At 33.6% G+C, this 25228-nt stretch overlaps 1 protein-coding gene across 1 annotated transcript in view; it reads right to left on the minus strand.

Moving 5' to 3' along the window:
* The window catches only part of TRPM7 (transient receptor potential cation channel subfamily M member 7), a 119011-nt gene that overhangs the window by 25354 nt on the left and 68429 nt on the right, over positions 1–25228 (minus strand). The window contains exons 15-27 of the mRNA XM_044918200.1: positions 24969–25103; positions 24129–24409; positions 22463–22691; positions 21237–21392; positions 21015–21158; positions 18733–18861; positions 16431–16709; positions 9925–10099; positions 7647–7773; positions 6376–6560; positions 5564–5696; positions 4203–4918; positions 2380–2450 (exon numbers count right to left, since the gene is read on the minus strand). Coding sequence (XP_044774135.1) covers positions 2380–2450; positions 4203–4918; positions 5564–5696; positions 6376–6560; positions 7647–7773; positions 9925–10099; positions 16431–16709; positions 18733–18861; positions 21015–21158; positions 21237–21392; positions 22463–22691; positions 24129–24409; positions 24969–25103 — 2760 coding nt within the window. The remainder of the gene's footprint in view (positions 1–2379; positions 2451–4202; positions 4919–5563; positions 5697–6375; positions 6561–7646; positions 7774–9924; positions 10100–16430; positions 16710–18732; positions 18862–21014; positions 21159–21236; positions 21393–22462; positions 22692–24128; positions 24410–24968; positions 25104–25228) is intronic.

Below are 25228 nucleotides of genomic sequence, written 5' to 3' on the forward strand. Positions count from 1 at the left end.
TACTTTTATTAAGTAAATTTAGTTTATATCTCAAGAAAATGAAGCTTTTCTACCTTTGATGCTCTGCACTCTTCATATACAGCTGATTGATATACCCAAGTGAGAGTGCTAACCTTTTATCTGTAGTCACAATGCAACTCCAATTTCCTTTCTGATTTTAGTTTTCTTTTAGAACCAGTTTTAGCTATTTCTTATTTGTTTTATTTAAGTGCTTTCCTTGATATATACTCTTTGATGCAATGACACATCAGTTTTATTAGAACCATCTACGACAGAAATTCCAGTGCAGGATTGATGATGGGCTTCAAGGTATTTGTAAAACTCCACATACCTTAATAGATAAAATTTTGTATATGTGCATTTTTCTGGGAAGTTCTTTTTCTCCAAGTGAATTACTCAAAACTGTTTAATTCAAAACACAGCCACCAGTTTTCTGCCTACTCACAGAAACTTGTATTTCTTCTTACTTTTACCAGGAAGTTACCTGCCCACTTGAAAATTTTTAGCATAGTCCTGGCTTTAAGTTCATTTAATAGGTTCATTTTTAAAAGGCAAAATCTGTGGGGAAACCTTGACGTATACCCTTTCCCATTAAGGAATGTCCATTTATCCTAAATGACTTCCTATGTACATCAAGTGCTTCACTATAGCAAAATGATGCCACAAGAATGTGCTGATACAATTCTTTAAACTGCCATTGTGACACTTGTAGAGACATTTTAAAAGTTCAATGAAATACATATTAGAAAATGACAGCCTAAGTCAGGGTAACTGTAATTGTTACTGAGGACTCAGAGAAGCAGAGATACTAAAAAAATATTTAAGAAGCAAAATGAGTTAGACTTGGTTGTTAAATGGGTGAGAGAAGTAGGAGTGCAGTTTTGCCCTGGTAAACTAGAATGCTGATGTTATTAACAGAGGCTGGAAATACAGGTGGAGAAATAGGTCTGCTGAGCAAGAAGAAGATGGTGAATTTGAGGTTCTAACTTGAGTTTGACAACTCTAAGATTTCCAATTAGTTAGCAGTTCTAATCTTTTACTGTAGTGTCAAGCCAATCCTCTGAAGTCAGAATCACTCCAAAGATTTACTTTCCCCATATCCACTCCCAGCCTTCAGTTTTCCTGGCTAAAATTCAAATGCTGATATGGCTAGTAAAAAATTCATGCTATTTCAACTCTACAGGTGAGAAATCATATTCTTGGTTTTCTCTTGACTCCTTAATAACTTCACACAATGGTTACCTTAAACCTCTTTCTCATGTACTCCACCGTGCTTTCCACCAGCCTTACTAGAAAAACAAATGCCTTAAGAGTATGAACAACTCCCCAGATTATTTTTTATCCCCTTTAATTTTAAAACTGTTTTGCATAATTTATATACAACGAAACACACAGATTCTTAAATGGTAAGTTACAGAAGAGTTTTAGCATTCTTTCTTTCCAACTCAAAACATCTGTGTGACAATTTCTTTTGTCACTCTTCCTACCTGCAAAAAGCTATACTTTTTATCCTTATCATCTAAATGCTCAATTTCACTCCATCTATGTCTTCTTGCTTTTTAAATTATAATTCCCAGTCAGCTCTCCCTCCTTGTAAGAAACTCAAAGATAAAACAAGACACACAACCTAAAAAAAAAGGTGTCCCTACTGGTTCCTTTCCCTCATATTAAGACTATCATTATGGGTATTTACGAGAGCAACAGTTAAGAAATACTTTTCATTCATTGTTCTATACATTTAAAAATTTATTTAACAAACATTTATTGAATATCTTACACCTGCACATTATATTGTAGTTACTGGCATATTCAGCTTTTTACTGCTTGGCTACAGGTTCCTTGACAGACAGGGTTATGTTCTAATAAACTTTTGGGCCTGGGAAAGAGTTCAGCTCAGTATTTAGTCAAGGGGAAATGTATAGGGAGAAACATTTTTAAAAAGAGAAATGTTAAATAGGTGTTTTTTTTTTATTTTCATCATTTAAAAAAATGTAAGCTAACTGCAGATTTTTTTCATATATATTTTTCTAAGGATTTTCTTTATTTATCTGAGAGAGAGAGAGAGAGCAAGGTGGTGGGCACAAAGGGAGAGTGAGAGAGGGAGAAGCCAACTCCCTGCTGAGCAGAGAGCCCGATGTGGGACTCGATCCCAGGACCAAGGGATCATGACCTGAGCTGAAGGCAGATGCTTAAACTGAGCCACCCAGGAGCCCTGTTTCTTCTTTTTAAATGGTGTATAGCTTTAAATATTTGGGATAATCATGTTGATGATGGTCTCTGCTAAAACTGCATTTTTATTGAAATGTTTAATTCTATTTTGAACTAAACCCCCAAATAGCAAAATAAGATTGAATTGTGCTGTTATAAGGATTTACTTACGGATATTATTTCTTTTATTTTGTTTGATGTTTCTTTAAACTTCTGCAAATAATCTATGCTATCTCTGTGTCCTTAAAGAGAAAAAATTATAACAAAAAATATTTATTTTTTATCAAAATAATGTCATTGCCTAAAGTCTACATAAACAAGTGATTTATGTTGTTTTTAAAGTAGTTTTGATGGCTCTGAAGTTTCCTGTAGATCTTTTGATATATACAAAAAAATCTGTCAAGAAGCTAGAGAAGATTAATAGTTCGTTTTACAGTAACAGCGAAAGCCAAAGGCCTCCTCAAAGAATCCAACATGTGATATGAATTGCTTGAAATTTAAAAAGAAAAAAGGGAAACAATTACTTTTACTATTCATAAAATATAAAATTACATATGTAACACATATATAATATATCCACTACACACACACGAACACACAAATCATATGCAGAGATAAATATGTAGGTATCTATACATATCCATCCCAGTGGCAATATACTAACATACAGACTAAAATGTACTTTTAAAAAATAAACTGGGATAGATTTTATGCAGGAAAAGTTGTCTCTATAAATCCACAGTGACCTGCACATAGCCTAGCAGTAGAGATCATATACGCAGTACCTAGATAACTTACAGGGTTGGCCTCAATGTGGAGATTACATGGACATAACCATATTCTCTGGCAATCTCCATATATGTTCCATGACTAGGTAAATTTCTAAGCTGGGAAGGCTCAAACAAGTTCTAAGACAAAGGTTAGGAAGCCACCTGATGGAAAAATTCAAACCTGAAGAGACAGAGGGCCTCAGAACACTCTGGTCATGCCCACAAACAACCCAAGTTGTTTTCTAAGAACTCTTTGTTAAATACTTTAATCTTACTAATATAACAGGAAGACTGTTAGAACACTATATTCTCCCAAATACTAGAGACCTAGCTACTCTATGAAGTCTTCTCTCTTCACCTTTTCCTTCCATATGGCACACTGTCAACATTAAAATATGCTTAGGTCTTCCCCATCACTAAAAACAAAACAAATAAAAAACCTTAGCTACAAACCACAGTATAAGTTATTTCTTCCTTCTTACCTTCATAGTGACCTTTATAGTTGCCCCCCAAGTCCTACTCTTTACATTCCCTCCTCCCATTCACACTTTATTTCGATATAATCTGGGTTCTCCCTCAACCACTTCACTGAAGCAGATTCCACCAAGGCCATTAATTTGTTATCATTGCCAAAATAAATATATTTTCAGTCCTTATTTTACTTTAGCTATCTGAAGTATAAGAATGAATCATTCCTTTCTGAAATGCTCTCCTCTGGGTATAGTGAGTCCTGGCTTTCCCTGTTAGCCTAATTGTAATTATTAGTGTACCCTTTCACTATCAAAAGGGTACTGGTTGAGATGAAAAATTATATGGTCACACAATTTAGAAGACACTGCTCTTTTCCAGTTTTTTCTATCTAGCCTCCCCTGTGCCTTTCTATTATTCACCAAGTATCTAGTATTTATGAATCACTCAGGTTCTTTCAACAAGTTAACCAAATTCAATAGAAGATTCTCAAAATCAAAAGGAAGAGCCCAAATAAGTTTTATATACAAACTTACTATAGTAAATTCACCAAAGAGGTATGTGCCAATAGAACTATTATAGCTCAATTCAACCTATTTCCCCCACTCGAATCCTTTAAAAAATTTTAGAACTATATTCTATGAAACGAAGCCCACTTATCACATAAGTGCATGATTTTATTAGTTATTTATTTCTAAGATGATAATTTAATAAAAAAATTATACTGATATACAAATATTACTTTGCCAAACTTACCTACAAATGCTCCAAATTCTACATTATCTCCTTCTGCAGCTTTAGAGCAAACAATTTCTTGATCTTTGGTTACAGTTTCTAAGCGGTTTTTACAACTTGGCTGGGAAGGTGTACTAACAAAAAATTTGGTTGGTGGGGATGACAGGTGTGGTATGCTATTAGAAGAACTGCCTAGTTTTTTATTTTTACTGAACATTTTTAACATTTCTGCCCCATGTACTCTCTGTCGCAGTTCTGGAGGAGAAACAGCACTTGGGAATAAGGCACCACAAGAGGAACCAGCCTCTGGGAAACTGAATTCTTTTCTCTGGGGTATTACAGGTAAATCCTGACCAAATATGTTACACTGGGGATCTTTTTCATCTTTCATAAAAATATTACAAAGAAAAGGATTAGTACTTTCAAGACCACCTTGAGGAAGAGAGGAGCTAAGTGTATTTACAACACTGTGCTTTTTCCATACAGAAGGTCTTACAGGACCATCGTCAATAAGGTTTTGAGCCAAATGTTTGGAAATGCTCAATTCTCGTGTGATTTCATTGTGAACTTTGCTAGCTTCCGAAGCTTTCTGGGCAGTGAGCGTTTTTAATGTATCTACAGTCAGGGCTGAAAGATCTTGCAAATGGCCAATTTGAGAATCTAATGACTGTAATGATCTTTTTATATAGTTGACGCGATCTCCAACTTCTTTAATTTGAATGCACATCTGCTCCACCCTGTACGGAAAACACAGGCTTTTTAAAAATGTTAAAAATTAATGTTTTAGAGATTCTTTTTGTAATCTCAATAAATGACAATGGTAAAAAAGAAATTTTACATGCACTCAAACAAGCTAAGCTATAAAATAAAATGATTATTTATTTATAAAAGACACACCTAATGTTTAAGAAGGGTCTGGTGCTGATTCTATTATAATAAAAATCAAGATTTCAAAAAACGTTTTTATTATTACAATTTCCCCTCATCAAAGTAACACACACAAAAATGTATATAAAGCTACATATACAGAGAACTACCATTACCATTATTATAACTATACTATCTGCTTCCAGAATGTAGCAAAGCCATTAGAGAAAAACAAAAACACAAACAAAAACAATGCTTTAAAATACAGTTTCACTTCTCTCCACTGACTGGTAAAGAACATTAATTCTTCTGTCCTCTGTAACAAATGTTAAAAAATAATAAGAAACTGACTTAGTGACTTAACACTAAATATTAGAACTGAAATGACTTCCAATATATAAAACTATTACTAAGCTTACTTATTTTGACAAACATAAATTGAACAATGACCATGTATAAGACATAAGAGAATCCAGTGTGACATATAATCAATTATAATTAAAGAAATTCTGAACCTTTCAAAGGTGACACGAATTCTCTCTTCACTCCCAGAATGGAATTTGTCATCTTTTTCATTAAAATACATCTCAACACACTGTTCTTCAAAGTCATGTAGTTTCTTTTGATCTTCTTCTGTTAAAAAAAGTTCTAAAGAGGGAAAAGAAAAAAAAAAAAATCAATGAAGACTATCAAGATATCAAATTATAGCTCAGGCGTCTTATGAATTATTTAGAGTTCATACGACTATATCCATCATCTGTAATTTTTTTCTCTTTTTATTGTAGTGTTTCTAAAGCACTGGACAAGTATTTCCATTTTTTTTCCTCAGGAGAACAGTTTTAGTACCTGTTCCTCTTCTAATTTCCTTTTCCTATAGGACACTCTTCCCCTGTAACTCTCTTTATACCTCTCCCTCATTTATCCAGGTAGAGGAATTTAAGAACCAATTTGGTAGAACAGAAAGCCACTGTAAAATTTTAAGCACAGTTTGATATGATGATTAATCTCATGTAGTATACAGAATAAACTAAAAGTGTTGTTTACAGAGCAGTAAAATGGTTTGTAGAACAGAAAATGTCATGGTTTACATTACCATTTTAACAAAAACAAACTGACATGCCATATTCAAAAAGAACTTTCATACTAAATTCACTTTTACAGATACCATATTATACTTAAAATTCCTTTATGTTCAGGCAAATTCAACAAAAGCTTTTTATAGTAACATTAACCAATTACGTCTTCTGAGTAAAATTAATACTTAACCTTCAGGGTAATACTGATAAGTGATAAAATAAAAACATTTCCCTTAATATATTTTACTTACTTGGTCCATCTGAAGTCTTATCTTTTTTTCTTCTTTTACATATGCAGCAAAACAGAGAAACTATATGGCTGAGAATGATAAGTGGTGGAGGCAGAACAGGTTTCTCATGATAAGCCATAATAAAATGATATCGTTGGTACTTCCATACAATATTGGAAATTGCCTTCACTTGTAAATACACATTGCTTGAGTAACAATAAAAATAAAACACAGCTAAATCACATGATAAAGTTTTAAATACTAAAGATTTTACTGCAATTCTGTTCTAAACAAGAATTCAAAAGACTACTCTACTATACACAAGACTAAAAAGGCAAATGAGAAACTGGAAAAAATACATGCAGTAAGTATAAGGCACAAGTTTGGTATCGTTGAGGGTCTTAATTACAAACCCCCAGAAAAATGAGCAGAAAATACCTTAAGATTTTAAAGTTACATATAAATAACAAAACTATAAGAAAATATTCAATCTTAGTAGCAACAAAATAAGTGCATATAAAAACAAGATACTTTTATGTACTATCAAATTAGCGACCATTTGAAGATAACAATACCTAGTGTTGGCAGAGATTTGGGGATACAGGCCTACTTTAGCTTAAACGCATGAAGTCCTTAAAATGCATATACTGAACAGTTCTACTTTTAGGAAAACAATCTAAGGACATAATTAAGGAATGATCAAAAATTTAACCATAACATGGTTTTTGGGAACAAAAAAATTATAAACAGTCTAATTGAACAATGTAATATACTGGTTGAAAAATTAAGGTCTATATCATGGAATACCAGGTAGGCATTAAAAAATAAACCGGAGAGAGATATTTATTAATGTGGAATAATATTCATGTTTTGCTTAGTTTAAAACAGTATACAAAATATAAGAACGTTATTTTTGAAGAGAAAAAATGGTTCATATATTCATAATAAACAACAGAAAGATACTGTACACCAAAATTAATTAATGAGACTATAGATGAATTTTCTACTTGCCTTTCTGTTTTATATACTGAACATGTGTATTCCTTGGCAACTTAGTAAAAATCCCAAATAAAGGTTAAATTTATAAAAGAACTGCATGTTGAAATATAATTAAGTCTCAAACTTAAAGTCTCATTTGATTTGAAAATGTATGCCTTCTTATTTGTAATTTTCAAAGATAATTTTAGTAGCTTAAGCTTCAATAAAATCTTTAGATTGGAAATTTTGTGTATTTCCTTCAAAATGAGAATTTTATGTTAAAATCTCATTAAGCAACTGAATAAAATTCTTACTTGAAAAATGCAATAAGAAGATTGACCATAATGATATACTGTACAAAGAGGTAGACTGCTTGAAGAAATGGAGTCAACCATGTTCCAGGACCACAGATATGAGAGATAGTGGAATCATTTGCACACACTTTGAAAAGAAGAACAAAAATTAGATATAGTAATCACACCAGTAACCTTTTAAATTTAAATTTTAGTTAAATTACAGTGCAATTGGTTTCTACACCAGTTAACTATTTTTAATTAGTATTTGTCTGTTTGAAGGAAGCTTCAATTATGTACAAATCTGTTTCAGACTCTTTAAAAAAGCTTCTGGGCAAGCACTTGGAATAAAACTTAAAAATACTCCAACATAGAAAAATTTTGGGGGTGCCTGGGTGGCTCAGTCAGTTAAGCGGCTGAGGTCATGATCCCAGAGTCCTGGGATCGAGCCCCGCATCGGGCTCCCTGCTCAGCGGAAAGTCTGCTTCTCCCTCTCCCACTCCCCCTGTTTGTGTTCCCTCTCTCGCTGTCTCTGTCAAATAAATAAATAAAGTATGGTAGGGGCGCCTGGGTGGCTCAGTCGGTTAAGCATCTGCCTTCGGCTCAGGTCATGATCCCAGGGTCCTGGAATTGAGCCCCACGTCGGGCTACCTGCTCAGTGGAGCCTGCTTCTCCCTCTCCCTCTGCCACTCTCCCTGCTTGTGCTCTCTCTCTCCAAATAAATAATCTTAAAAAAAAAAAGTATGGTAAACTCACAGTAAATTTACAAATATAAAAATTACTGAGTTTATCTTATGTCACCAGAGGGTTGAAAGAGTGGTTAAAGTGCCTCTCAAATATACAATGATTAGGTCTGAATTCCTTGCTTTTCATTAACCCCACCAGGAATGTTTCTGAAGCCAAAACACAGCTGAACCAAAAAAAAGGAAGAGAAGAGCTTTAGTACCCACCAGAGTATTAAAGAATTAAGCAAAACAATTTAAATAGGGAAAGGATTAGAATTAAATAATCATGAATTAGTGACAAGTTTTATGTAAATGATTACAATACAATTAGCATTTCTTTAGTAATCGTTTAAAAACATATACACCATTAAAACACTCAATGGCTATATCATTCCTTTCAAATAAATTGTTTCATAGGCAAATGAATGCACAAGGTTCTTTCAATCTTAAAAAGCTTTATCAGTCAATTTCCATTCTATTCAGATTTGTTTGATGTAGCAAATACCCAAGGAAGAGAATGAGGAAGACTAAAAAGCTATATCCAGTGCTTTATAACAACTAAACTAGAGCCACAATGGAAAAAGAGCAGAAAATGAAAACCTGAAAATGGCACCGAACAGGAAAGCATTGAACACAAAGTTTGACCAGGCTGGTAAAACCTCACTGTTTCAAGCAACATCTGAAAACAAAGACCAGTATGTAGCCATCCCCTGACCTAATCACCTATAAATAGGTGGGTAGGGAGCAACATAGGTGTGGGGTGAGGGAAGAGTAAAGACAGGAGAGAAACTGCAAAAGAGATCAAGAGCAAACTAACCAAATAAAGATTCTAAAATGCAAATGTGGACGTCAGTAGAAGAACATCCCCGAAAGTCAGCAGCATCACCTATGTTCACAAGTTATTTAGCCTCATTAGCTAAAACAATTAAAAAAAAATTATTACCTTACACACAAAACGCGTTCACAGTTGAATTTTGTTAATTCAAGAGTTTATCCAACCTACCATGACTGATCTAATCAATGTAATCCTATTACCCTTGCCCCAACTGTTTCAGACATAAAGGCTGAAGCCAATTTGAGCTAATGAGATTTAAGGAACAGGTTCAATAGGAGGCTTTTGGGGAAAAGGACTTTTCACCCTTAAGAGAACCATGGAAAACCCTGTCTCTTTTCCTCCTATTGCTAGTGACAGTCTTCTAATCATAAGGGAAACCTGTATCAATCACACACTGATTACAAAGCAGTGGAATGAAAAAGAACAGGTGTCCTTAACTATGAATTAACAGACTGCAAAGACCACTCTACCTCTAACTCTGTGTTACATAAGCTAATAAATATCTTTATTGTATAAGCCGGGTTAGGCCAAATTTCCATTTGTGGCCGAAAAAATTCTAAAATACTTTTTTCGATTAATTTTTATAGGTTTTTTTCTGGGCTTATTAACGAATGTATTTTGGGAGGGCTTAGGTTGGTAATAATAGTTTGACTTGTGAAAATATGTAATACTACTGTAATGCAAGTCTGACTTCAAAACAAAATAACCAAAAGATGAATTTGTAAACATAAACACTTACCATCAATTTCATATGCGTAAACTTCACCAAAAATCATCCAGTATGGATGAAAAACTATATCTTTAGCAAGAGTCCAAGACGGTGCTTCACGAGGATAAAGTATTGCCTTTCTGGGAACACCAAAACTAAGTAATACAAGAGCCATAATCACTACAATGTAGAACATATTGGCTACCTGTTAAAAAATGAACACTGTTAAAATACATGGGAATTTAAAAACAATGACAATTTTTTCATCTTAAAATAGTTCTAATGTTCTAATAAATAACTAGAATCTCTGAGTTTCCTTTTACTCCTAGTATTAGCATTCAGGAAAATCTCATCACTACATAAACCTTAACATCAAGGAGATTACATAAAAATTGATCTGTGAGGCTAGATAGGTCAGGGGCACATTTTTTTTTTTAGTCTCCAAAAGTAAATAACTTCATTATAATTACAACACCAATTCAACAAATATTAGGAAAACAAAAAGATCACATATAACTAAAATATCAAATACAGAGCAAATAAAAACTTTGTACATGTAAACAGCAATTATCAAAGAAAAAAATAATCTAGTACAAACTGCCAAATGTGATTTGAAACATCCAATGCAATTTTTGTCCCCTTAAGATAGAACATCAGTACTAAAGACTTTCCCTTTGTAAATCTGGGTGCCCAGTTTTTAGAATATTGGATATGAAATATCTTTCTCCATCTCTTTGGTATGAAAATAAATCAATAGCAATCAATATTAAAAGGGGCACATTCTATGTAATGAACCATATCACTGGTTCCAACTGCAGTTGGCCTATCTTGAGTCCATGAAGATTTAAAGAGGTATAGACACATGGGCAGATTCAGGGAATCAATTTCTGTTATGTGCTCTTTCCTAAAACTGTTGTGTTGTTGTATTGGAGGTTCAGACTCACTTTTCTACCTCCCTTCGATAACTGTCCTTTGCCCACTTCATACACAAGAAGTCATTCTTCTCACCCATCTTGAACCCTAAACCCTATACCACGGTCCCTTATCCTGGACTGTGAAAACCTCTAGGAGCTAAATAAAACAAACTGGAATTATCAGCATGGGTGCTGAAAAAATAACTGACACCAATTAACTGGTTAAAAATTCCTTTTACAAATCAGGTAGTCTGCAATTCTTTAATTTCAACAAAGGTGAAAAAATCCTAATTGGGCTATCACCTAATAAATCAATGAAAAATAATTTTTATTAAGTCACAATGTGAATTTTGAAATCATTACTCAAGAAAACTAAGAGTGAAGTAAAATCCTATAACAGAACTTTAATTTCTATCCACTTAATTAGGGGTACGAATGCTCAGCATTTATACTTAAAAAAGTGAATGCTGTCTCACTCCAACAATGTAGTATTCATCCACAAATAATCTACTAGTGGAAAACCCACACAGATCAAGGTAGACTACATTTACAATAAATCTGTACTTTACCAACAACTGCAATAAACCAACCTAAAAAATCAGTAATTGCAATAAAATAACCTAAAAAAATTATACATTTGCATGTATTTTTCAAATGAATATATAGTGAGAGTAAAAATGGAAGGCAGGAATGTGAAAGCTAAAGAGGACAGTAAGTCTGGGTTTTTTTATTTTTTAAATTTCAAAATATTGATTTATATGTAATAATTTAGACTTGATCCTTCATCTTTAAAATTCTTACACATCTGCCAATAAATTTCCTTTTTAAATTAGAGTTGAGTCTCTGTGACTTGCAATCGAAGAGCCCTAATACTCTCCAAGATTGTTCTCTTACTTGTAAAACAGTCAAATAATGCCTTGAGGGTTTAACATACACACTAAGAGAATGTATGTTTTCAATAACAAGATTTTCAACAAAATCTTGGGATAAAAGATTTTAAAAGGCATATCATCAATACATTATTCATGACATTTGAAATATTATAGAATCCAAATATTTATCTGTAATTAAAGAAAAAGGCCAAGTCAAAAATTCAAAACCATACTCAAATTTGTACTGAGGTATCCTAAAATTATTCAGTCTATGACTAATGATTCATAGAGGCCTCTGGATTTCATGCCTTTCACATAAAGCCTATTTGACAACCTTCCTTATAGCTGATCTAAATTTAATTAATTAAAAATATTTAAATATCCCATTTTCACATATCTAAAATGAGGATTTCTAGCTTGAATGTACAGATACATGGAGCGAATGGGAAAAGGTTAGCATTTACCATGCAATTTTCATAAGTGTGATCTTTATTAATGATATCAACTGTGAGGAGTATTTCTTCTATTTTCATCTTTTGTATCTTCAAACTTTTCAAAGCTTTTTTCTCTGATTAGAAATTCCCTGCTCAGGAAAAGTTCCTATTTGCCAAACTTTCAAATACCATATTTTTTGTGAAAGCCTTTATGACAGAATTAGGTACTATCTCATCAGTCTTCACACAAGTTTATCTTTCTGTAGCTATCTATCTGTTCACATGCTTGTCTTATGTACTAAATTGTGAGTTCTATGAGGCTCTGGACCATGTTTTATTATCTTTGTAGTTTCAGGTTAGTATAGTGCACAGCTTATAATAGATACACAATGATAAAAGAAACAATGTTAAGTTACTCTAGGAACCTACTACCATAAAATTCATCTCCTTTATTCATTATTTAAAGGTATACTTTAATGAAGGATTTCTTACACTCCGCAGCACCTAGTTTAAACAGATAATTAGAATATCAACCATTTTGAAAGTTCTAAAGGGGGTAGAAAGGGAAAACGGCACTAGGAGAAACAGACAATGATGTGATAAATGACTGGTTGAAGAGGGGAAAGACATAAATACTCCTGGTGGAGGGTAGTTCTAAAAATCACAGATAAAGAAGAAAATGAAATATATATTCAAGCTCCTCAGAACTTGGATGGGAGAATTGGCAGGAGTGCTGCGAGCATGTGAGAGGCAAGATTCAGATGAAAATCCAGTCAGCTTCTATTTCTTTCTCTTGGCTTCCCCCTATTTTTCCGATTTCCATCTTTTATTATTATGGCTGTTCACTTCTGTAATTCCTATACCTCTAATTTACTGTATACTACCATTACATTAACCTGATACCACTAAGTCACTAAGGGTAGGCAATGAGAGCTGGAGCACCTTCTTGCATGCTAAAATTTTAGGCTAAAACCAATTCTTCCCTACAAGCCTTAAATCCCCTAACTTTTCCTGGAAACACTACTTTATGAAAGAATACAAAATGGATGAATAGTGAATACTTATACTTCTTTGATATGACAAACAGTAAACCAGTAATTCTCGACTGGGGAAACAGAGGACACATTCTCCTGGAGGGGAATGTGTAGCCTCAAAAAGCAGATAATTAAACTTTTTATTTAGAAAACTTTAAAAAAAATCTTATTTTCATAATGCTCACAATCCTATGAGCTAGTGGGATTATTTAGAAGGTAAATTTAATTTAGAAGAGAAAGATTTTCCACAATTAAGGAAAAGGGTTTCAGAAACTCTAGGGATAGATTTTTATATTTATTAAAAGGGGGCAGATCTTTAAAAAGAATTGAGAAACAGGACATAGAATCAGCCTACTTTGATAAAGCTATTATATACATTTATTTGTGTGGAGTTTAACACACAAGCACGTATTCCTGTATGTCTTGAAGGATGGAAAAAGTATACACCACACTGTTAACAGTGGATGTCTCTGGACAGTAGTTTGTATTTACTAAAATTTTCTACAATGAATAATAATTTTAGAATAAGAAAGGAAAAGTTACTTTTACAAAACAATAGTATAATAGTGTTTGCCTTTTTGACCACTGGAAACTGAAAGCAGTTTATGGCAGAAGTAGGACAACACACTTTAGATTTTTCAGTTCAATGCATAAGGAATTGCACATTAAACCTGACATCTACATTTAAAAAAGAAAACCTGCCAGTTGGTTAAACCTGTAGGAAAGAGCAAGATATTGGACATATTATATCAGGAAAAGATGTTCTCACTGGAACTTTAAAAAATAGTTTGAATCCGTGAAGACGGGAGGGAAGAGGAACCTAAAGACATAAACCACATTAGCTAGCATTATCTTGCAAATACATAATAATGGAACAAGATTAGTGTGGGGAATTGGAGCTGAGCAAGAGAAACACTTGTGAGACTTTTTCAGTCTGTCCCCAGTGGCTGAAAATCATCATCTAACAAATAAGCTGACTAGCTGCTTTCAGCATCCATGCATTGAAAAGTCTATCCGAAATGGTAAGGAAAGACAAAGAAATGTCAACTTATTCCTCTTAGGGAAAAGAAAAATAAAATTTGGTGGAGGGGAGACTCTTTAATGGTTTCCCCTATATTTTTCTTCTCTAAGGTCCCAGTTTTCAATGTGTTATGTAAATCAGGCTATGCCCTTTTATCCAATTTGTTAACTAACCAACAACTCCTTATCATAAAAGAAGTTCCAGTCAGGTTGTGCCTTTTTACTCCTATCTATCTTAAGCTTTCAAAGAACAGATCATATCCCACTGTTTTAATAAAACCATCCACAGATTTATCTCCTTCCATGAGTCCCTATATCTCCTACTCATTAATTTCATCAATAAACCACAAGGACTATTTACTAACACCATATTCTCCTAGAATACTTATGTAGGACAAGCTCCAAACTAGATCATAGAATTATTACTATTTTTTTTATTTTTTATTTAATATTTATATTTAATTAAGTAAATTAATAAATAATTTAATAAATAAATAAAATAATAAATAAATAAATTAAAATAATTAAATATTTATATTTAAATATTTTTTTATTTTTATTACTATTTATTTTTTAGAGAGCGAGCAAGAGAGAAACAGCATGAGAGGGGAGAGGGTCAGAGGGAGAAGCAGGCTCCCCGCCGAGCCGGGAGCCCGATGTGGGACTCGATCCCAGGACCCTGGGATCATGACCTGAGCCAAAGGCAGATGCTTAACCATCTGAGCCACCCAGGCGCCCGATCATAGAATTATTTAAAATAACTACAGGACTGGTAAAATCAAAAAGGAGAAATGTAATTTCACAAAGTTCAGAGGCACTATCCTAATAATTGTTATACTATCTTGCATAGCAGTAAGAATAAACATTAAAAACTACTTGGTAGAAGATTATAGATTTTAAAATTTATAATCTGCTGCTAATCATGTAAAATTAACAGAATCAATCTATTAAAACACAATGAATGTTCAGTATTTTTATGTCTTCTTTTCCTACTTGTAATGGTTTTATCCATCCAACCAGCAATAGTTACTACTAAGGAGAATGTACTATGTGACAGACGCTATGGTAAGTACTAGAGATATAAAGGTGACCAAAACCAAACAAGGTTCCTACACTCCAAGGAGTTCAGTCTAGAGAAGTACATAAATAATCCAGTAAGAATATAGTTTAAAATGGTTAGACACAGAGATAAATATTCTGTAGAGGAGGAACATGAGCCCCATAAAACTTTGTAGCAAATAAACTTGACCTAGTGGGAAAACACCAAAAAAACTCCCCCCCAAAACAAAAATTATGTTAGAGATGTGATCTGTATGTAATCAAAAGAGCTAAGGATATGAGTGTAGATGAGGACACTCATTCCTGGCAGAAAGAAGAACATGAGCTATGGTACCCTGGTAGGGGTTATGTTAAAAAAATATGGACGGGGCGCCTGGGTGGCTCAGTTGGTTAAGCGACTGCCTTCGGCTCAGGTCATGATCCTGGAGTCCCGGGATCGAGTCCCGCATCGGGCTCCCTGCTCGGCAGGGAGTCTGCTTCTCCCTCTGACCCTCCTCCCTCTCATGCTCTCTGTATCTCATTCTCTCTGTCTCAAATACATAAATAAAATCTTTAAAAAAAAAAAAAATATGGACAGGCCTGTGTGACTATAGCTAGCATAGATAAGAGGTCAAAAAATGGTTAAGAGAGGACACTTAAAAGAAAGCAAGGAAGATGTTTCTATTGGAAAATTAAAAGCAACAAACTCGGCAGGACTTATGGAATTCATTAAGTATAGTGATCTCTAGGGGTAATGTGAAAGCATTAGAAAATTTTTTTAAGTAGGGAAGTAACATACTCAGATATGCATTTTGAAATTACTCTAGCTATAATGTAGACTAAGATAGGCCACAGTGGTAGTGAATAAACAGATTTTACTAGATTGCTGCAGGTGCCAGATGACGAGGGTAGAGTTAGTAAAGATGAAAAGAACTTCACAAACAGTAGCTAAAACAAACTTGTATTTTTTTCATTCTGACCTCAAATAGCCCTAGAAAGTAGCATTTAAAAATAAAAACATTTTAAGATAAAACAAATAAAATATGGTTTTCTTAATCTTATCCCATCACATATTTTCTTCAAAAATTAATATCCTGCGGATTGGCCAATTTGAAGAAATAACATTCTCTAGTTTGAATAAAACTATGTAATGACACCTTTTTATGATTTCAAGAAAAAAATATCAATAAACCCATGAGTATTATCAGATGCCTCTCAACTTACCATTTTTCCAATCATCATTACATAAGGTCCTGCCTGTTGATTTACAGCTAGAAAATCTAGCAAACGCACATACCAAAATATTATGTTAAGACAGTAAATTAATCTTCCAGCAACAAAAACATGATTATCATATGCATTCTCAAAGTTCCATTTTGCTCCAAATCTTAGTCCAAATCCAATGAAGAAAGAAATTATGGCAATTGTATCACTGATATTGAAGTAATCACTAAACCACACTTTAATCTTCTGGCTAATTTTTCCAGCTTCAGACATAAAGATCTATGGGTTTAAAAAAAAAAAAAAAGAAAGAAAAAAATCTAATTGAACTGTTTAAGTAATCAATTTCCTCCTATTAAAACATATATTAGCATTCAATTATAATATCACAGTAGAATTTTATATATTTTTTATTATTTCAAAGTATTTTTTCAAGATTTTATTTAAAAGAGAGAGAGACCATGGTGGGGGAGGGAGAGGGAGAAGCAGACTCCCCGCCGAGCAAGGAGCCCAACTTGGGGCTCGATCCCAGATGAACTGAGCCAAAGGCAGACACTTTAACCGACTGAGCCACCCAGGAGCCCCTCAAAGTATTTTTTTAAATTGAAGTACAGTTAACACACGTTACATTAGTTTCAGGTATACAACATAGTGATTCAACAACTCTATATATTATGCTCCGCTCACAAGTGTAGCTATCATCTGTTACCATACAATGCTATTACAATACCACTGACTATATATTCCTTGTGCTATACCTTTCATCCCTAGAACTTATTCATTCCATAACTAGAAGCCTGTGCCACCCACTCCCCTTTACCCATTTTGCCCATCTCTCCTCCCCTCCTTCCCCACAATCACTTTGTTCTCTGTATTTATAGGTCTGTTTCTGCTTTTGTTTTGTTGCTTAGATCTCATATATAAATGAATTACATAGTATTTGTCATTTGGTATTTGTCAAAGTATGTTTGATTATCTGGGCTTTGATGATGTATTTGATCACTGAAACAATTCAGTAAGGTATCAGAGACACATACTTCTTATCCTCCTTCTATACATATGTGTGTGTGTCTATATATATATATATATATAGACACACACATATATATATATATGTCTATATATATATATATAGACACACACACATATGTATATAAATACCCACAAATAAATGACCTATTCAACCAAGGTCATTCTACTAAGAAGATGGAAATCTTAAATTAGAACAGAGTTCTCTAGAAAGTGAGATACTTCTGAAAGTTGTTTTATTTTTCATTGAAACAACAGGATATCCTGACAGGATCTTCCCAAAGGTGTCTTATTTACAGAAAGCAAACAACTCGATGGTTTAAGTACCTGTACTCTTCTCTTTGAATATAAAAATTAAAAATTTGCATTGCCTGGGTGGCTCAGTTGGTTGAGTGGCAGAATCTTGATTCTGGCTCAAGTCATGATCTCAGGGTCATGAGATCAAGCCCCTTGTTGGGTTCCGCACTCAGCTGGTAGTCTGCTTGAGTTTCTCTCCCTCTGTCCCTCCCCCCCACTCGCACGCTCTCTTTCAAATAAATAAATTTTTAAAAAGAATTTAAAATTTCTCTTTTGTGGGGAATGGTAATACATTTATAGCTTCAAAATCATAAGTGTATATAAAAATAAGTATTGAAAAGCCTCTTTTCCATTCTTCTTCCTTAGCCAATTAACTTCCCTTCCCACTAGAGGCAACCAGTTATTACAATCTAATGAATCCTTGTACAGCTTTTATGAATATGCATTTAAAAAATTACTTACAACTTTATCATTTAACAATTTAATTTTTTCAAACATGTTGGTAAAACAGATTTCATAAACATATAAACCATGGCACTCAAAGAAATTAAAAATGCATAATAAAATATTTAAGAAGATAAATTCCCATGACACCTAAGTGGAAGGGAAGTACAATGCTTTCATTTGTTTTTGCAACATAATGTATTCTCTAAATCTACAGCACAGACATGAAATAATCCAGAAGTATTTAAGTCAGTGTGTTATAAAACTATATTTATGTAGTTAATAGTTTGAATAAAAAGTATAAACATTTATTTAAGGAAAAAGTACTTTTTTAAAATCAAGATGTTAGAAAATTTATAATTTAAACTGAAAACTGTGATAAACACAGGAATCTAAATCTAAATGACAATTCAATGGGCAATACAGCACACTTATATACTGATTATGAGTAACAGATACATATACATATAGAAAACCAAACAAAATACCCTCCATATATACAGTAAGTTACTGGTCGGAGAAACTACAGACATACCTCACGGACTTTCTCAATAGCATAGGTAAAAATATAAGCAATAACAATCCATTCTTGAACTGAAGGTAATCGTTCCATTTGTACAAGAACCACAAATGTATAAAGCATCAGAAATCCTAAGTATGCCAACTAATGAAAAACACAAAATATGAATAATATAAATTACAAGATAAAATTTTATCAAAATTTTCAATCCAACACACAAAAGAGAGACTAAATAAACCCCTGTGAACTATCTCCAAGCTTCCATCATTAAAACAGTTTTACGGGTGCGTGGGTGGCTCAGTCAGTTTAAGCATCCAGCTCTTGGTTCTTGGTTTCGGCTCAGGTCATGATCTCAGGTTCGTGAAACTGAGCCCCACATTTAGCTCCACGCTTAGTGTAGAGTCTTCCCTCACCCTCTACCCCTCCCCCGGTTCATGTGCATGCACTCTCTAATAAATAAATTAATTAATTAAAAAGTTTTAGAAGTAACTTCATTGCAGACATTGCATTTATCAATCAAAACATAAATGGTTCCAAGAGTATAACTATGGTGTTCTAGAACTTTGATGACTTTCTAGTATTCCCCATAGGAAGAATTTTATAGTAGAAGATTTATGTTCTCAGCACAGTTCATATAATTCCATTTAACCTATACTATTCCTCAAGTATCATATTATACTGTAGAACTTCATCACCATCATCATCAAGAAATACAAACTACCTACTTCCTCCTTCCCCGAACCAAATACCATTCCCAGGAAAGACAACTGCTATTTTCCTAACTCCTAGTCATTGAGGTTGAATCCCAAGAAATGAAAACAGATATGAAAAGCATCTTCCCTAGGTAAAGGAACATACCACCTTTGATACTCTCAACAAAAAAGATTATATTATATAAGATCTATGTATAACAACATCTGAAGAGTTATTTCGTTTCAGAGGAAAACCCAGACTCGTTCACCTTTGGACAATTGTATCTAAGAATCCTCTCTTCATTCTCCTTGCCTCTACCAGCATTGAAATAAGCCACATTCTTGATTTAAGCTATGGCAGAGCTGGGCAGTAAACTCCAATAAATAAGGAAAGAAAAGAGAAATTTCTATTTGGCTATCATGGTTGTCCATTTTTTTAAAAACATTTTATTTATTTATTTTAGAGTGAGTGAGTGACAGAGAAAGAGAGCATGCACAAGCCAGGGGAGAGGCAGAGGGAGAGAGAGAAGCAGATGCTACACTGAGCAGGGAGCCTGACATGGGACTCGATCCCAGGACCCTGAGATCATGACCTGAGCCAAAGGCAGATGCTTAACCAACTGAGCCACCCAGGTGCCCCAGGGTTGTCCATTTTTAAAAAGTCACTCACATGAATGCAAATGTGACAAAAACGAAAAACAACAAAACAATAACAAGATAAACAACTTAAGAATTTTTCTGGAAAGGGGAATAAAAACTCATTCATTCAACCCATGGTTAAAAGCTGAGGCTAGGGCACCTGGGTGGCTCAGTTGGTTGGGCGACTGCCTTCGGCTCAGGTCATGATCCCGGAGTCCTGGGATCGAGTCCCACATCGGGCTCCCGGCTCGTCGGAGAGCCTGCTTCTCCCTCTGACCCTATCCCCTCTCATGCTGTTTCTCTCTCTCTCTCTCTCAAAATTAATTAATTAATTAATTAATTTAAAAAAAAAAATCTTTAAAAAAAAGCTGAGGCTAATCTCATCTGTTTCTTGAGGTGAGTCCATCCCCCATGGACTATAATACTCTGATCTGGGAGAAAAAAACTGTTCTTCCACAAAGCAAGAGAAAGCCAATTATGTGTCAGATAATAAAACATATACCATAATATGATTAAGGAAATAAGCACTGATAAACTGTATGAATGATCTAGATTACTTTTTACCTTCAAATTAACACTGCAAAAAGGTTCATTTCAAAAATTTTACACATTCTCTGCAAAATCCTAAAGCACAAAGATATATCCATGTCTATTCTGGTTAATCTTTAGGAATGTTTTTGGTAGATTTGATTTGTATTTGATACCTGCTTACAAAGACACATGGTTACTACATTTTTGTTTAGTCTATTTCTAGTTCCAATCAGAATTAGGATTTGTTAGCATTTATCATTCTATATGATGGCAAATGGAATAAAACTAAGTTAAATTTATGCTCTTTTAAGTGGAAAATGGCTTGTCAGTTATCTAAGTTATATCAAGATAAATACGGACTTTAGACCAAAGGTACCTTAAAGCTTATACTTTAAAAACATTCTGCTCGTACAACTTAGAAAACATACAACATACCGTATTAAACCAGAATTTTACAATTGGCGCATGATAAAAGGCATAAAACTTTCTTGTAATGGGAAGTTTTTTTGATTTTATTTGTATCTCCATTTCATTCTTTCCTTCATTACTGTCCAATATTCTTACTTCTTTAAACACTTCCTAAAATAAAAATAACACTTATCATATTATTTATTCACAAAATGTTTATATTTACTTAAAAATATTTTTCCTCCTTACCATGGGAATCTCTTCTGCTATGTTTTGAAAGTTGTTTTCACTATCTTCCATTGTCATTTGATGGGCATCTTGAGATTGTGGAATATGAGACATCTCAGCCTTTGTTTTATATTCTAGCATTAATATGGCAGGTGGAACTAAAATGCTTAATATGACCTAAAAATTTTAGAAACACGTGAGTTTATATTTTAAAATTAATTACCTTCAAGAATAAAAAGAATAAAAAGGTATTAAATATCTTGATTATTAGTTAGCCAATCTGCCCCTGTTAGTATAGGGGAAAAACCAGAAACTTCATTTTTATACTTGATTATTATATTTAAAGAGGCCCAGGTTGAATTGTTTTAAGGAGTAACAAAACATTTGGGTACTATGATATGAGGATACAGAAAAGATTTACTAATTATTTGTTCAGAAAATACATTTTTGTTTAAATAAAATTCAAGCCTTATGAAGTTGTTATGTGCATAATTTTATCCTAAAACTCTTTGCAACTGTTCCATGTCGTAACATGATTACTCAGCTTGTGCCTCTATAAACAGATTTATTTGTAAAATTTTACGTTATTACCTGCACAATCCTAAAGCACAAAAAAAACTGTAATTGTGTATCAGGGTTTCTATTGGTTAATCTTTCACATTATTATTAGATGATCAGTATTTGTTATCTACTTACAATGGTTAAACCACTTGCCTGATTTCTGCCTTCTACATCTCTGTACCTTATTTAAGATATAAGATAATGAAAAGGAAAGTTTAAAGTAGTATCTCTCACTATGATGAAACCAAAAGTATCAGCCAACATTTTATCCAAATTCTTAACCATAAAAACTAGGTATATCCAATATACTTCATGTAATTATTTAAGAAAAAAGTAACAAATTATTAAGTTAGTAGACAGGTTCTCAATTTTAGAATTTGGAAATCATCTTTTCATAAAGAAGGAACTTTTTTCATTGCTGCTCAGGGTTGTAAAAACCAATACTTCCTTTGTTGCCCTCAAGCTTCTGGCTTAGAGAGGGGCAATTATTATACACCATACCTGAAAAGGATTCAGAGTGAAGAAGAGAAGGAAAGAAGAGGCCATTTCATGCCCCTTGAGATAAAATGCCAACATTGCCAGCCCCACCACCCTCATAAATCAAGGCATTTTACTATATATCTGGGCTAATCCCTCTGTTCTTTTTATCTAATCACATACTAGATATAACTGTTTCTAAGGTATACCTTGTACCAGGAATTTTTCCTCATATTCAGCCTTCCCATCCACATATCAGATAACAACATCTGTGTACAGGTGTGAGCTACAAAAGGTCTAAGTCTTGAAGAAACTGCTAACTTGAGGCAGGTGGAATTACTCCAGTTTTTCAGTTCATAAGTGAGCAATTTCATAGCCATGGTTTCATCCTGTCTGAAGGATTGTTCTAGTAATTCAACTGCGAGCTGACCAAAATCACTATCAAAAGATAAAGGCCAAAACATTCACATTACCAAACTGCAGTTTAAGACACTATTCTTATATGATTTCATAACATTTTATATTTAATATAACAACATTTATATTTAATATTTTAACACACACTCAGGGAATTATAAGGCATTAGAATCATAACAGCTCTGTTTCCAGATATCTATTACTAAGCAGATATAACAAAATATTAAAATATGTCACATGAAGAACAAGTCTGAGAAGGTGACTCCAGAGCATTTTCCACTGGTCTTGGAAATAAAACTCCAGTCTCACAGGAAACCCAAATTGACAATGTTCAGCTGCTCTGTACAAAAACTCTTACCTATATCGTATTTCAAACATAGGGGTGCCCAGGTGGCTCAGGTGGTTAAGTATCTGCCGCAGGTTCACGTCATGATCCCAGGGTCCTGGGATCCAGCCCCGGGTCATCGGGCTCCCAGGTCATCGGGCTAACTGCTCAGCGGGAAGCCTGTTTCTCCCTCTCTTTCCCACTTGTGTTCTCTCTCGCTATCTCTGTTGCTATCTCTGTCTCTCTCTCAAATAAATAAATAAAATCTTAAAAAAAAACAACATAAAAAAGGTTTGGTACCCAGTAGAAAGAATAATGTGAATAGGGACTAACCTAATCATGAAAAACATCTGAATCTTAGATCCCCAGAGTAAGTGATCATAAGATCCCTGCTTATTTTCACTAATAACATTTACTCTCTTCCAAAGACAGCCCATTTTGGGAGAGCTAAGTCCTATTTTCTATCATAAGGTTTCCTACAAACTATCTTTCCAGCTTGATAGTCATTATTACCCTAAATGTAAACTTCTGTGAACTGTTTTACTCTTCCATGTATGTAGTTCCACCTTCTGAAATGCCCTTCCAGTTGAATTCAATTCATTTCCTTAACACAGCTCAAAACCTTATTTTTTTCTTCTCCTTACCACTCCAAATGGAACTTTTCCTAATCTAATTAATTGCTAGTATGTGCAATTATTAAACTGACTTCTGGCATTTCTTCTTTCTTGCCAAAATATTTAACTCTTGAGTTGTAAACAATAACCTCTTTTTATGTGCATAAACAGGAAAGTTTCCTTCTGAATTTTAAGAAGTACCTAATACATTTTGGGGTGCCTGGGTGGCTCAGTCAGTTAAGCTACCAACTCCTGATTTTGGCTCAGGTCATGATCTCAGGGTTGGAAGATCAAGCCTGAGACTCGCCCTCTAAGTCGACGCCCCAGAAAGGAGGCTGCTTAAGATTCTCTATCTCCCTCTCAATAAAAAAAATAAATTAAAAGTACCTAATACATTTTAATTGTGCCAATAAAATTATACATATATATACCGATTTATTGCATGACACTATAACCCCTCCACTTAAACATGATCTTGTTGTATTTCTTAAATGTTTGAAATGATAAAATATAACTTACTTAGAATACTGTTTCAATTCTTCTGAAGTATCATCTACAAGGTCACTCTGCTTTGCTTCATATGCCATTGAACGATAGATCTTACAGGCAACTAATGCTTTAGCCATTGATTCTTCACCATGCTGCCATAAAAAACGGGCCATGACCTGTCTCTTCATAAGGCAAGCCCAAATTAACAGTTCATTAAGGGGATAAGGAAAGCGCTTGGTTTCTGGATCATCAATATCTACAATTTCATCTTTGGCTCTCTTCTTCTTTCCTTCTTCCACAGCTGTATCAATCTTCAATGGAAAACAAATGTCTAAGATTGATTATAATAAGGCCATATGACATTAATGTGAGAATTTTTATAAAATCTCTACACTATTCTTCAACTTCATAGAGACTGCACAAATCAAAATGGTATAAATTTATAAATTTTACGTACTTTATTTTATTATAGCTCAGGTTTTATAGAAATGGTATTTCTAAAAAAAAAAAATCATTGTAATAAAGTTTTCCAAAATTAAAGGAAGGACTTAAATATTTCAACTAATATCTGATAAAACATAACTTTAATGGAAGAAAAGTGTGTCTAAAATACTTATCTTGCACGCTGTTAATCAGTTACAGTGGAATAGAAGGAGGCAGTTTAGTATTAAAACATTGAAAAATTTTTATTATAACTAAATATAAAAAACTTCACAGAATCGTTAACTCATTTGTATATGGGAAAATGAAAAATCAAAGATGTGTCTACAAACAAAAGTTCATTCTTGCTAAAACAAGTAGTTTTCTGTTTCATAAATACTAGTAAATTAGAACAAAATTCAGAAAAGGTTAAAATTTATGGAAACATACCTTTGGTCGGTAGGGCTGTGCTGTTTTAATGAAATGATTGTGCCTCATTTTTTCCTTTTTATCTGCCCTATTGCCAAAAGATTCATGACTCTTGCGCAACTGAGGAGTGCTGCTGGAGGTATTTCGGCCAGACCTCTGAAAATGAAAGCTTATTAGTTTTTACAGATTTAAATACACTGATAAGTCATAAAAATTCAAGAATTCATACATACGTACAAATGTGTTTGTACACACACAGAAAATAAGGATTTGTTTTGGAT

This window comes from Neomonachus schauinslandi, chromosome 9, assembly GCF_002201575.2.
Source record: "Neomonachus schauinslandi chromosome 9, ASM220157v2, whole genome shotgun sequence".
NCBI classification, from domain to species: Eukaryota; Metazoa; Chordata; class Mammalia; order Carnivora; family Phocidae; genus Neomonachus; species Neomonachus schauinslandi.